The 15958-nt window shown below is 31.1% G+C and overlaps 1 protein-coding gene across 1 annotated transcript in view; it reads left to right on the forward strand.

Annotated features, from left to right (window-relative positions):
• Window positions 1-6275, forward strand: part of LOC107455743 (ric8 guanine nucleotide exchange factor A) — a 46986-nt gene extending 40711 nt beyond the window's left edge. The window contains exon 15 of the mRNA XM_016073424.3: window positions 6029-6275. Coding sequence (XP_015928910.2) covers window positions 6029-6110 — 82 coding nt within the window. The 3' untranslated portion in view covers window positions 6111-6275. The remainder of the gene's footprint in view (window positions 1-6028) is intronic.
• The last annotated feature ends 9683 nt before the right edge of the window (window positions 6276-15958 follow it).

A 15958-nucleotide genomic window follows, 5' to 3' on the forward strand; every position in this document is an offset into this window, starting at 1 on the left:
ATTTGTTTAATTTTATTTTATCTATTTATTTGAGGTAAGTATCTCAGTTTAATTTTTTTTAGTAACAACTTAACATCATTTAGAACATTTTAAATCAATCATTTTGTGTATGTATTTAGAGAGAATTTTTTTTTTCAGAACATTCTGTAGTTACCTATTTATTTATTTTTTTTTTTTAATAAAGAAAAAAAATTTTTTTTGAAAAAAAATATTAAACCTACTTGCATAGCAAACTACAATAACTCACACCCTATTAAATTTTTCTGTGATTAGGATAAAAATTATTAGTTATTTATTGGGCCTGTAATTGGTCAACGAAACTATATTAAAAAGAGATAAAAATTTATTCTAGAATTCATATTAAATTTTTTCCCAAAAATGAATGTTTGGTTTTATTTTTATTTAAAAAAAGCATAATTATTGAATTTAATACCTAACCAATTTTCTATCCATCTTTTCCTAACCCCATTATTTACTTGTTAAGATAGCCTCGTTTATCGCTGTTTCGCATTACGCTCTACTTTGATGGAGCATATCCTACGTGTTAAGCGGGGTCTTACTGTATTACATTGTTGTTAATATATTGCATTGTTGTTAGTATATTACATTGTTGTTAATATACATTGCATAGTTAAAATTAGTGATTTTTTAACTAACTTTTATAAGATGGAAAATGTTATAACACATATCAATCCGACCATTCCAACAGGAAATATTAGACAATTTCAATTTAAAGAAGCTATTCAATTGAAAATTAATATTTATAGCATTAAGATTAAAAGCAAAGTAATTTTCAGTCATTATAATGGTTACCGTTAACTTAAATTTCTATCTAATTTGAGAAATTTGCATCTGACATTGAAGGAAATAATTTCAAATTAATTATGTATCATATTTCACAAACAACTGCATCGAATTTTTTATTCAAAATTCAGTCAAGTTTACATTTAAATTACAAACAAATTCACAGAGTTTAGACAATTTGTAAATTAGTAATCATTTTTTGCTTTTGTGCGATTTATATCTGACAGCAACAATTTAATCCACTTAATTTGAACTTATAATAATCAGATTTTATAAAACAAATTGTTTTTCGATAGGTTATGATATACTAAATATTTAATGTAAAAATTTGATGATTATAATCTTTTGTTTTATAAGATAGTTTTTCTAAGAAATTAATGTTAATTTTTTTCCGACACCATGGAATTGCCAAGATGTAAAGACAAAAACAATTAACTCATCTATACTAGGAAACCATGTTAGATCGGAATTCTTAATATATTCTAATTTCTAATAAGAAAAAGAAGAAAATTTAAAGAATTTTATCTAGTTTTTTTTCCAATAGAATATGCAACAAGAAATTTGGCAATTTTGCCTTTACAAATAATAAATATGTCTTAAAATAATAGTGATAATTCCAAACAAACAATATTATTTAAACATTTGACTTATGATATTGGTTTAAGAAAGATTATTTCAATGAATTTTATGAAGAGCACTGTTTGGATAGAATTCAGTATAAAATGGCCTTATATTGAAATGTAAATAAATATGAAAATTTATTGGTTTCTAATCACCTGGAATTATTTTCTTTTGCTTAATGAAAGTATATTTACCAGTACTAATCCAAGGTTGTTTTGGGTGATTGCTATTTGTTACATTTTGGGCAAAAACTATTTAACACTTAAAATTTTTTTTTATTTTTATTATTCATTAAAAGCGTTATTTTCTGCAAGATAAACATTGTTTCCTCGACATCTATTCAAGTTGATATATTAAAAAAATAGCATTTTAAATGAAATACTACACATATTGACATATATACATACATATTGACTAATACACTAATATTGACACTTTTCTTGTACCTATACTACAAAAAAAAAAAAAAAAAAAAAAAAAAAAAAAAAAAAAAAAAAAAAAAAAGCATGCTGACCTGGAAATTTTAAGATTTTTACTGGAAAAATCAGGGAAATTTGAGTGGTCACCCTGAAAGAAACTCTTGAATCTGGACAAATTACAGGGTTGCCACTCCACAGGGAGAACAGGAAAATACGGGGAATTTAAAAATCACCTAAAATAACGGGGAATTTTGATTTTTCTTTACAAACTGGGAAAGTACAGGGAATTTAGTTTCTTATTTATGTCTTTTAAAAAATGGTGACCACTCAAAGTGTAATCTATGGGATATTTAACCATGATATTTCAGCTATGCTAAACTTTTTCATTTAGTATAACATTATTTAAGTATATTCAGCTGTTTTTCCAGCGATTCAAACTAATAAATATAGTTAGCCCAATATAGCTCACACAAGAACGCAGTAATTGTTGTTTCCTCTTAATATATTGTGTATAATATGTACAGGAAAAACACAGGAATTTTTTTTTACTCCAGATTTGAGTGGCAACCCTGAATTAGCCTTTGTGGATAATTTTTTTGTGAAACTAACCCACATTTGCATTAAGGAAAGGAAAATCACTGTTAGCCTTGACATCCTAAATCGTGATCCGCCTATGCTAAAGAAATTTTACGTCACCATGGTGACCAGTGCAACCCAGAAGCAGAATTTGTATTGACTAGCCATTGTTAGGAATTACAGCCAGGTCAACTCATTGGGAGGCAATCACTCTGTCCTGGCTCTATATCAATGATTGGTGAATTTAGTATCTATCTTAATTATAGTAAAATTTTATATGTTTTTAAGTTTTCAAAAATAAAACATAACAATTTGAGTGCTTGGAGCTTGAAATATTCTTTTAAGAAGATACATACACATTTCAGAAAATGATGCTTTAAAGAAATTTTTTACATGGTGCATAGCGTTTTTAAAAATTGCTTAAGGATGATTTTTTTTTTGATTTCCAACATTTTTAAAAGACCTTAAAGGTGCTTTTTTCATTGGATGTTTTTAAAAATTGCTTAGTTTTCCCTTTTCCAAAATGATATTTTCTTTCTTAAACATGTAGATTTTCGCCAGGTATTACACAAAAGAGTGCTTTTCACAATTCATTCAATCACAATCTAATCTATTTTGGCGTACCGTCGGTCCATTGCGTATGGAAGGGCCAATAATTTTACATGTTTTATGAAATACTTCCGAGCCCGCATGCGCGTCTGCTGACCTGAGTTCGATGAGATTCTAGTTCTCTTATGTGCAACTTTGCTGCATTTTGCAAGATATTCTCTATTTCAGGCTTCATTTTCCACCCTCTGAAATCCAACCGAAAAAAATCTTTCGATATTTTTTTGTTGGCTATGGAGTTCTTTGTCAGAAATTATTTATTTTCATGTAAAGTTTCTGAAAATTATTTTGCATTTTGTTCATGTATATAGTGCTTAAAAGGTCCTTATTTTTCGTTGAAAGATTTGACTACACACCCAGGGCCGGATTAAGACCTCTTGAGGCCCTAAGCACTGAAAATATTTTGGTGCCCTCCCCCCTCTAACAATAAAAAATATATCTAGTACTAAGTCACGTNTTAAAAAAAAAATTCGGGGAAAATGAATAAATGTGATTTTGAGCTAGAAAATAGCCTAATATTTTTCTAGAAAATTACAGTCGTATTAATTCTAAGCAAGCGTCTTTTGTAATGTATTTCATGAATAAGAATACAACGTAACTAAAAATTAGTTATAAAATTTTTGACACTGATTACAAAAATCAGGGAAAAGGCAAGCTATTTTTTTTTCTCAGTGTTTGTGGTAACCCTGTAAAATAAATAAATAAAAACTCTTTTATGGTGAAGTCAGTAAACATTAACTTTTATTGCTAAAGGCAAGTTGATAATTCTTTTTTTTTCTAAAAAAAAGTTGTGCAAAAATGTGAAAATTTCTTTTTCCTTATGATTGAAAGTTTAACATGTTTTGAGCGTCGTTCCAACGTTACTCTCCCTGTCTATACAGTATCATGCATACCTGCCAAGTCTCCTGTTTTTTTAACGAAGACTCCTGTATTATATCCTGTTTACCTCTATATCCTGTTTACTTCTATATTCTCAAATTTCTTTGTATTTTCAGAAGAAATTTTTAAAAAAATAATCTGTGATAAAATACTCACTGATGGCAAAAATACTTCTTTTTTCCTTCAACAGATGGTGCTATTGCCAGTACTGCAGTATGTTGAGTGTTAATTGTTTAAGTCGATACGTGAGGGTTCAGGGGGTAGAACGTTAGCCAATGAGGTGAACACAGGTTCGAATCCCAACGAAGACTGGTCGATTCGAATTCCGCTTCCGGCTTGCACTGACCACAGTGCTGACGTGAATTACAGTGGTAGGGAGGTCAAGGGGTTAGAGTTCCCTTGTCAAGCTAATTGTGGGAGATTTTCCTCTCTATGTAACTCTAAAAACTAAACTCAGCGGCGCGACAGCCCTTGCGGGCCAAGGCCTACTGTGCCCATCTCAGTTTTCTTGACCTTGGGCTCTGAGGTGCAGGAGCAGATGTTCCGGTCAGGTGGTCAGCCGAACGCGGAACCCCCAGTGTTTAGTTCCCAAGCGTGCTTGGTACTCATTTATCGACCCACTGAAGTGGTCGATAAAGACAGCGCTCAGCCACCGGGCTTCCTATGTAACTCTAATGCTGGTTATTTCCATAAAAAATTGCTCCACGAAGGTAAATTTCTCCTATTACTTCAGTGTTTCCCAAACTTATGACTTTTGTGTATCCTTTCTAAATTTTTCGTAACGCTGTGTACCACTAATTAAAAAAAATGAATGCATTTTTTACTTTAAAAAATTGCACAAAAGTTAAAAATCGCAACTGGCTGTTGTCACCACTAATTATTAACTGTTAACTCTGCAAAAAATAGCCAATAGAAAAATACGTAATCGTAAATTTTCATGGCTAGTTTTGTTTTTAAACAAAATGTTCAATTGTTGCAAGATATTTCGCATTAGAACTCGTACCCCCGCTAAACTGTTCCTGTACCCCCTGGGGTTACACGTACCACACCTTGGGAAACACTGCAATACTTGATCCAGGAGTTCTCTTCTCTTGTCTTCTGGATTGGGTTCAAAATTACAAGGAAACGGAGTTGAACATCAGTGGTCATAAACCCAAAATTGGGTCTGTTAGTAAAATCCCCATTATTTTATTTCTCCAGTGTCGTCAAGTATGATCAAGTGAATGAAGAAAACAAAACAGGTTAGAATAAAGATTTTCATATTGATGATCTCCTCAAATGAATGACAGTAGCTCTACCCTGCTTCCACATAGCTCATGGAAATTTTTATCTTTTCTATGGTCTTTCTTATCTATTTAACCATACAAATACAGGAAAAAAAGGTGACAGTAAAAGAATAAAGTCTGCCAGAAATGCTCTGTGAAAATGTCACCATATTATAGAAGCTGTAAAAAAAAGCTCCCAATTCTTAAAATAGAAAGTGTAAAAAAAGAAACAAATTGAATTGACTGAATATAATTGAATAAAAATCAGCAGTACAAAACTCGTTGTTTAATATAAAATAATTTTGTTTCAATTCTCCAGTCCGCATTTGCACATTTGTTCAAGTTTTGAATTTAATAAATATGTTTAATAACTATTTCTAATGTATAGTAAAAAATATGATTTTAGATAATTCTTTATTAAATCTATTCAAATTAATGAAAAAAAAAACTGTTAAATATTTTTCCAAGCAATACTTTGCCAACGAATTTAGACGAACATTCTGCAAAAAGACCAAATACTTAATGGTGACAGAATATTTTTCATATCCCTAATTTCAAGTATATTGATGATAGTTGCTTCTAAGATCATATTAAACTTGATTTTTAAAATTCACTAGTATATACATTTTACCTTTGTACTTCATAAAATAAACTATAATTTAACCAAGATTAATTTTCAAAAGTTTGCCTGTATTGCCAACGGACTCATAGAAACTTTTTCATTGCTGTTGTCAATTATCCGTCAACCATTTTTGATGATTAATTCTATATTTAAAAAAAAGGCGCAGGCAAGACGATTTAAACCGAATCAAACTAGTATTTATTTTTATTTCAATAATTTGTTTTTCTATGTTTCAGAGATGGGATTATTCAGCCAATGAGAGTAGGTCCTGATGGCATACCGCAGCCGATTTCTCACGTACTGGAGCTTCAAGATTAAAATGATTCAATGAAGACATTTGTAAATAGGTTATTAATATTGTGTCATTGTAACTCATGTTGTGTATCATACTGGACATCTATAATATATTTGTGTATCATATTGTGTATATGTACTGTAGAACTGACCCAACAAATTAATAAAAGCCCCATTTTAGAAGGTAAATTCATGCTGTTAACTGTCTTGGGTAAATTTGATTGTTGTAGTTAATTTACGTCGCACTAGAGCTGCACGATGGCCTGAGAAACACCCCTGAGGATTATCCGAAGACATGCCATCACAATTTTGATCCTCTGTAGAGGGGATGGCACCCCCGCTTCGGTAGTCCAAAGACCTGCACGCGTAGTCGAGCACTTTACGGTAGAACAGTTTATAACGAGGACCAATACCGCACATCCTCGGTCCCTACCCGCACACTGACCATAGCCAGTGATGCTTGACTTCGGTGATCTGCTGGGAACCGTGTCTTAAAGATGAGTCCACTACGGGACTGGGTAAATTTGAATACACATGTTTAAAAAAATTATACAAATTAAAATGCTCTCCCTTTTTTAGATGTCAGGGGTGATTGCGACAGAAACTGAAAATTTTATGTGTGAAAACTCGATAAGATATCAATTTGTATACTATTCATAGTTAACATACTTAAATTACTCATCAATGAAGAATATCACACTTTTATAGTAACTTATTTAAGAAAAAACTTACACTTCTTACAAGAATCCCGGTATTGGATTTAAAAATCGCATGAATATTAATCACGATATTGGATTTTAAGAACGCGAAAATACAAATCGCGTTTTTGAATTGCGTAAATATGAATCGCGATATTTTTAAATTGGGTAAATACGAAAATCGATGTTAGATATTAAAATTTGTGTGAACATGAATCTCGATATTAGAGGATTCCGGCGTAGTTTCAAACACTAAAAACAATGAAGATCCGACAAACCAAAAATAAAATTATAACTAGGAGGCTCCGCCCCCTGCTCGCTAACGCTCGCCAACCCCCGAGAATTGCTACGCAATCCTATGTGGTTCACGCCGTGAACCATGGCTCGCTGCGCTCGCTCGCCAATGAACACAATGTTCTAGCACAAAGACATAATATATTATCATCAAAGACATAGTATTTTATCATCAAAGACATAGTATTGTACTTATGTAGAAGAATTCTACCAATGTTCTTATTGGCTTTTAAAAAAGTATATTAGCTATTTAGATTGTACATGGTGAAAAAATCAAAACATTAGCTAAATAAGAAACATATTAGCAAAATAAATTATCAAATATTGCTTCACTAATATTCTGCATTTTAAAGCGTGAAAATTCAATGCATAAATAAACGCGAAATATAAAAAAATTCAATGCATTCAATACAAACACTTAAACGTTTTTTAGACGTTTAGGTAGCTCCCAGTAGAAAAATATCAATTCAACAGCGGCCTTTTAAAGCATTCTCACTTCAATTAATTAATTAATTCCTAATTGAGTTTAAATTAAATATTATCATGTTTTTAGGGCATGAATCTGAATTGAACAACCTGATAATGCTCACTCTGGTTATTGTTTCCGTTTTTAAAAGCGCTATATGTTGAGCCACTTCATGTGACATTTGCCATGTGACATTTCTAGCAGCAATCATTGGTCGATTTTCTAACGTTGCCATTCGGGGAGTTGTAATGAGTCTTTTTTTTGGTGCCGTGTAAGAGAAATATATATAGAGATAGATTGCAGAAAAATCGCGTGTTTGAAAACATCTCGTTAACGCGATTCAGCGAAGGTTTCAAAATCTAGATTGTAGAACTTAATTCTTACTTTAAATTGCGATGAAAATTTCATCGCATTATAAGTTCTGATTCATGGGAGTCCGAAAATCTAGGGTTTTGAGAAACCCGGAATTCAGCAAAAAATCACACGCCTTGCTATTTGTTTCTACACCTGGTGGGATGATACGATAAACCCGGAATTCTGGAGTACACCCGGATTACAATCAACCCTGAGATGTATGAAAAATCACATTAGGGCTACACAATGGTCTGTTGGGAAACATCTCTGAGGATGATACGAAGAGATGCCACCGCAATTTTAATCCTCTGTTTTTTTAGTAGTCCTGTGTGCGAAGTCTAGCAATTTACAGTAGAACAGTTTAAAGAGGATCGATACCGCTCACCGTCGGTTCCTACGCTGGCTTATCAAAGTGGTAACACCCCGCAACCAGTGATGCTTGACTTTAGTGTTCTGTGGTAGGTCACCCCCAATTTTTTTACCCTTCATTTTGTCGAAAATGAACTAAAACCCTTACAAGTCACAGTCGTTCTCTATCCAGGACTTGTAAGTTGCAACCATTGCTCAAAAACATCTTAAGTTTTGATAGTGCCTGCCGCACGTCTCATCCAATGTCATCAGTTCTGCTCGAGGGCAGCCCACCATCAATTTCAAGTCAGCAAACGGAATTTTTAAATCTTACAAGATTTTTTGTATTGGAGCTTGTCCCTTTATGGCAACATACCACCTTTTTTTTTGTCTTATATTGCTGGTATAAGTCTGAAATTACAAAGGGTACCATTGTCTGAGCAAGATCCTCTGGTCACCCTAGTGCCGGCAAGCCATGCACTTTTTCAAATACCTGCTCTGCACTTTTCTCATCATGCAATGTCGGCAGACTAGACAATTTAAAAAAGACTGACCGAGGCTTAAATTCTCTCCTTGGTAAGTCTAATGCAAGCTCTTGGCATTTTTTATATTATAACTGTCGTTGAACAGCCGACCCAATTTTGGGTTTACGACAACTGATGTTCAACTGCATTGCCTTGTAATTTTGAACCAATCCAGAGGACAAGGAAATTGCTGGATCAGTACCCCCAGAGGTATTGATTTGTTATGGGAACATGGAGGACTTTGCGACTCAACAGATTTAACGTGCATCAGTCACTATTTACTACACGGGGAGTCCTCGACCGTTGGGGATCGAACTCTTGGGCATGGGCCCAGTGCCCTACCGTCCACGACATAGCCATCAGCATTCGGTGATAGCGCTAATGGTTTTCTAAAACATGGTGGACTGTGCTGCTAACATCTTTTCACCCCTTAAGAAAGGTTGGTGGACCTTTATGACCATCCCTCCTCCTACTTCATTCATGCAGTAAAGCAATTTCTGATAAAAACGTCGTCTCGCCAATATTGTTTGCCAGAAACTGTTGTGCTGTGGGGGGGTTGTCAATAATTAGTCCTCCATCTTTTGGTAATTTTCATTTAAAAGGAATTTTTTATAGTTTGTAAATTTTGATACTTCTGTAATTTTAAAATACAAACTATATTTAAACTATAAAAAAAATTTTTTTTCATTTTAAGTTGACAAGGGGGCTTTCAAAGTTTCCAAAATCGGTCAAAATTTTAATTAGACCGATTCAATTTTTTCACGAATATTGGTTAAAAAAATATATATTTGCTGCCCACTTGTCGTCTTAAGGTGGTTAAAAAGTAAAAGTTCTGGGTGCAGTACCAAGTTTTAATTAAATTGAAAAACACCTTACTTCAATAATTTTAATTTAGTTAACATATTTAATAATTCAAAATTTAAATAACTTTTTGCATACATTTTTTGAATATATTTAATAATTTGAATTTTAAACCAGTTTTAACCAAACTTCTGCGTATTATTTTTTTAAAAAAAAAAGATATGCGCATAAAATGTTCAGTTCATGTACTAAAAAGTTTATGACTACAACTCTGACCAGAAGCCATGGTTGGCAATCATTATTTTTTTTTACTCCAAAATCGTATATATTTGATATGAATCGGATTTTTTTTATTTAAATAAAATTTATTGGATTTTTTTAAAATTTACTATCCAAAGCATGGTAAAATATTTTGATAATATTATTGTTTAAAAATAATAGAAGTAAAGTAGTTAATATTTCTTACTAAAAATGGATATAAAATTATTATATTATTACATACTAATCACTGCGTTAAAAAAGATAATAGTTATATTTTTCAGGTTCAACTTGGTGATGATTGTTAAAAATCGGGTGACAATTTGTCAACTAGACATCTAATGAAAAGTAAATTAGTTTAGATAATAAAACATTACTGAAAAAACAAAAACAAAAAAAAAAAAACGTCATTCTAGTTTGAGGTAGTCTATATCTATACTCAATAAGATATAAAAGCATTGCATTTTAAACAAAAAACTAAATGGGTATAATTGAAATATGTTTTTTGCCAGAAAATTATTTTAAATATATTAAATGGAAAATTACTATTTAAACGTTTCATATCACTCTGATATTCGTGTAGTCTATTTTGAAATATAATATTTTACATGAATATCCCTTACGATATTTCTTAGTAAAAAAATCCTCATTATCAATAAAATCAAACTTAAAATAAAATCGCTCTCAAAAGAATGTATTTATTTATTTTAGTGAATAAAAATATTTTAAATTATATTTTTTTCAATTAATATTTTTTAATCATTTTGTTGAAATTATTGATTTTTTTTTTAAAAATCACTATTGATTTAAATCAATGCATTTTTTAATGAAATGATGAAAGGAATAAAATAGTTATTTCAAAGCATAAGCCTTTTATTATTTCGTAGTAAAGAAAATCGCTTCCTTAATAAACATACATTATCCAGTATATTTTTTAAAATTTAATATATGTGTTTTTAACGAAAAAAACATTAAAATAAAGTTGAATTATTTCGTATATTTTTCCTCATTCGATATGTATATATATAAGAAAAATAGAAAACCCACTTTTGGTGGCCGACTTCTTCCGGCTCATGAATTTCATGGACATTGTTTAGCCCTGCTAATTTTGGGGATTAGGAAGAAGAAGAAAAATTGACAAAAGAATTTAATTTTACATTAATAATATTCTTTACAAGCATCATAAATTAAGTTAAAGGTTTACATTTAAAAATAAAAAAGTACACTTAGAAAAGTATATAAGTTAAATTATATAGAAAAATATTTAGGCACCAACTTTGTAATCCATTGCTATACATTCCAGGATAAGTTAACAAAATTGTTAAAAAGTTAAATATTCACCCAATTGAAATTTTTTATTTACTAATGATTTTCAACTTTTCTCTTGAGTTAACTCGGTATTTTTCTCTGTCCTCGTCGCGGATGTTCCGAAATTTGGACATCGTCTACAAAAAGTAATTTTATTCTAAAAATTCAGTTCGGGAGAGATGTTTGAAAAATTATTTTTTTCGCATTACTTTAAGATTAGTCATTGTTATTACTGAAACTACAGACGATTCTGTTTATGATTTTATAGCTCGTTCTTTAATTTTTTTCTACAAACTCAGTCATCAATGTGGACAGCAGGTGATACGTCTCTGATTTAGTCTTTTTAAAGTTATCTGAAATCACAAGATTATTTTGTTTATAATAATGGCTTTAAAACGCGTTTCCATAGAGCTAAATGATTTAAAATCAACAGTAATTGAAATAAAAATAAGATATGTTCAATAAAGCAAAGATTCTGATTCATTAATAGAAGCCATAAACAATTCGCTATGTATTGTTTTTACCTATAATGCTTAATGAAATCTGGTAATTAGCTCTACTGGTATTATGGCAATTGGTGCTATTTTCGATAGGTGCTGCAGTACTATGGTTTTAATCTAATAACATAAAGCCATCTGCAAGGGCTATAAATAAAATTTTTTTTTATCTTTATTAATTGTGCTGGTGCATGTCTTATAGTTTTGCTTGATTTTGTAGTGTAGATTAGTGTTGTTGAAATGTTCGATCCAACTTTGATTTCGGATTTTCCCGTAAACTTGACTCCGATCAATAAACAATTAAAATTATCACTGAACTCCAGGGAAGAATTAATTGTTACGAAATCATCTCTTATATTTTTTTGCAATGTAACTTACTACTACGTTATTGAAATGGATGAAGGTGCAACGTAGTGCTGATTTACCTGTGAGTGGACATATTCTAAAAGTGCAGAAAGCAGAAAAATTTGCTGAACAATTTGGATACTCTGAGTTCGTTGGGGGGGGGGGGGTCAGTTNGTGTGGGGGGGGGTTAGTTGTCATTAAATTAAGAAAAGTACTTAATTAAATTAATTAATGTAATTAAAGTAGGTAAGTATTAATTAAATTTTAAGTAAACTTAATCATTTGACCTCCCAAGCCCCCCCCCCTAGATCTTTCGGGGTGAAAAGACGCCAGGTTATACAGCAGAAGAAATACATAGAAGACTGGCAGAGCCGGATTATACCTTTCGAAGGCCCTAGGCATAGCCGTTTTTGGGCCCTCCCCTCCTTCCCTCTTTTCAAAATATATGCTAAAATTTTCTTGCATATTTTTTTAAACATTTTTATTAATATGGATTTTAATTTACAAATTTGTTTATCGAACTTTATCTGCAATACCGACATACTGCCGATATTGCAGTTGATATCGATAATACCATTATGATTAGTTCGATCGATAACTATGTAAACACTTCACGTCAACAATACAACAACAAACCAGCAAAGGAAACAGTGAAATTGATAGTGAGATTAATTACAAGAAATATTTATACTACAAATAGCTTCATAGTTTTCATGATACTACTATGATAACTAAGTGAAGGAAATTAACATTGTCAAAAGTAAATCTTTTGAAATTATNTGATCAAGTTCAAGATAGTGGACCTTCTCATATAGAAGCATGCAATTCGTTAGATATTGCAATGAATTGGCTAGAACGTCAAAATGATGTTGATCCAGTTCAGTTGATTTATTTAAAAAGAGTAAGGGATATAGCTACGCAAAAAAGAGCATCTTCTTTGAAACAAAAGTTTTTGCTCGATATCTTTTGCAATGGAAAATAAAGAAAAATGTGGTAAAAATCAATAATTGACAAAAAAATTATAAAAAAGCTGAAATATGATAAAGCTGAATTGTGATAAAAATAATTCAAGTTGAAAAAATAATTCAAGTTGTAATAAAAAAAAATTAAAAAAAGGAGTTTTAAACACGCCAGAGCTATTTTAAATAGTACTGCCAGTCCTAAGCCTAGAAAAAGTGTAAAGGGTAGCTAGCGCATAAATAATAATCATTTAAACTAGATTTTAAACAACTTTCCCATTATCCGAACCACATTTGGTCCCGAGCAATTCGGATAATCGGCGCTCTACTGTACATGTTTTTTTTAATATAACTTTTATCATAAAAGGCGTTACAAGAATTTCTTATAAATTAAAAAAAAAAAAAAAGTTGGTAACTTATTTGATATTCTTATTATTAATCGAATTTTCATCTTTATTTTAGAGTTAATAAGAAAATTCTGCAACAAATTTTAAGATAAAATTTAATAAAATGCAATAATGTCAGAAAAATTAACTGAAACTATATTAACTCGATTTTCCCAAAATTAGAAAGTTGCATTCAATATTTTAATTTTAACTTCATCGAGTAAAACCATAAAAGAGTTGTTTTTTAAAAATCATTTCATTTTTACTCTTAAGCAATCTCGTGATTGAAACTGTTTCTTAATTTTAACTACAAAACACTGAGTACTATATTTATACAAAATAATGCGCTCAAATGTGTCCAAATCAAAATTTTTTATTCACAATAAATCAAAAGTTGAAAAGAGAATAACACAACGTCCGCAAATGGATAAGTTAACCCGTTCTTTAATTCTAAAACTTATAACTCCGCATATTTGTAAATTCACTTACAAATGAAGATAATAAAATTTTAATGATAAATGAAATACTATCATCTAATTCTCTTTGCAATATCTCCAATTTAGTAACTTGGCATAATATATTTTGATATATTTCTTGGCCAAGTTAGTGCTTGATTTTTATAAATTGCACCCCTTACATGTCAATCAGAAGAGATACCTATCTAGAAGCCTAACCAACTAGAAGAGCAATCAGCATACTGTTAGGGATGGGGGTTATAATTGAGGCAATTACTGAGCGCAGTTCACCACTGCCCTCAGCATTGACGTAAAAACAAATTTTGCTCTCCATTGCTTAGTGAAGTGCTCAGAGTCTGCAGAGAATATGAAACAGGCTGCTTGAGGCTCGCTCTTTTATAGATCCCAGACAAGATGTGACGCAAAAACTGTTGCATAACGTGTCACGATCTCTTTCATGGTGCGTAGCGTTTTTGAAAACAGGGTTCATACAGAGATCAGAAGACGATGTTCAAGGAGTCCAAAAGTTTAAGGACTGATCAAAAATTTAAAAACTTAGTGTAAAAGATAACTAGAATTTAAAAAGAAGTTATTATAAGGAACTTGCAAAAATGTATATTTTTTCTCTAACCCTTTTCAAATAAATTTCGACTTTGTCAAACTTCATCAAGAAAAATAAATAAAGCTATCACTTTTACACATAAATACATTTTTCAGTTTAAAATATTGTAATAAATCTTGCTAAAGTACAGATGTTAAGGATTAACATAAAAACATAACAATCTTATATTTTTAAATTTGAATGCACAAAAAAATCTAAGGCATTTATACAAAAAAAAAAAAAAAAAATCACAGTAAATTATTAAGCTTGCTTGTAACATGTAAAATTAAAACTATCATTTGTTATTTTTTTCTTCTAACTCTTGCAATTCAATTTTTTTTTTCTTTTAAAGTTTTTCTTAAACTATTAGGTTTTGGCAGCTATGTCATCATTTAGTTTTCCTGCTTGGACATGTTCATCAGCGGATTTAGTTCATCTATGCAATGCAATAATGTAAGGAGTTTTTAAGGACTAATTTGGAAATCTAAGTAATTCCAAGTACTCCTTGGGGACTTTTTTTATTTCCAAGGAGTTTCTAAGGAGTCTGTATGCACCCTGTAAAAGTGCTTAAAGGTACTTATTTTCGACTTTTAAGAGCCCTTAANAGGAGTTTTTAAGGACTAATTTGGAAATCTAAGTAGTTCCAAGTACTCCTTGGGGACTTTTTTTATTTCCAAGGAGTTTCTAAGGAGTCTGTATGCACCCTGTAAAAGTACTTATTTTCGACTTTTAAGAGCCCTTAAAGGTGCTTTTTGGTGTTTTTAAAAAGTGCTTAATTTTCCCTTTTCGAAAATGAGATCAATTCTTTACCATGTTGATTTTCGCCATGCATTATGAAAAAACGTGCTTTTCCTATTGTTCTATGCAGCGTTCTTACAATTCGGCGTACCTTAGGTCCATAGCTTGCGATAGCGGCAATCATTTTACATGTTTCACATTATTTTATCATGATCATGGAAAGTTTTTGAAAATTATTTTGTATTTTTTTAATGTATATAGTACTTAAAAATATTCTTGGAGTGCTTAAAAAGTACTTAAAAGGTGCTTATTTTTTGTTGAAATATTTGGTTATGCACCCTGTCTTTACGATCAGTCTACTGTGGGATATAAGAGTGATAGACAAACTCTTCATTTTATTATTATACATGGTGCGTAGCGTTTTTAAAAAGGTGCTTAGTTTCGATTTTTAAAAGCCCTTAAAGGTGCTTTTTTCATTGGGTGTTTTTAAAAAGTGTTTAATTTTCTCTTTACTGAAATGTGATATTTTTTTTTTACCATGTTGATTTTCGCTTCGAATTATGCAAAAAGACATTGTCCTGTTCAACGTTTTCACAATTAATTCAACCCCAATCTATTTCGGCGTACCGCTGGTCTGTAGCAAATGAAAGCACCATTTGTTTTACATGTTTGATGAAATACTTGCGAGTCCGCACATGCGTATACTGAGCTGGATTCTGTGGTAAGGAGTTTTGATTCTTGTGTGCAACCCTGCTGCATTTTGCAAGAGATTCTCAATTTCAGACTTCATTTTCCGCCATCTGTAATAGAAAGGAAAAATCTTTCGAACTTTCGCTGATA

This window comes from Parasteatoda tepidariorum, chromosome 2, assembly GCF_043381705.1.
Source record: "Parasteatoda tepidariorum isolate YZ-2023 chromosome 2, CAS_Ptep_4.0, whole genome shotgun sequence".
NCBI classification, from domain to species: Eukaryota; Metazoa; Arthropoda; class Arachnida; order Araneae; family Theridiidae; genus Parasteatoda; species Parasteatoda tepidariorum.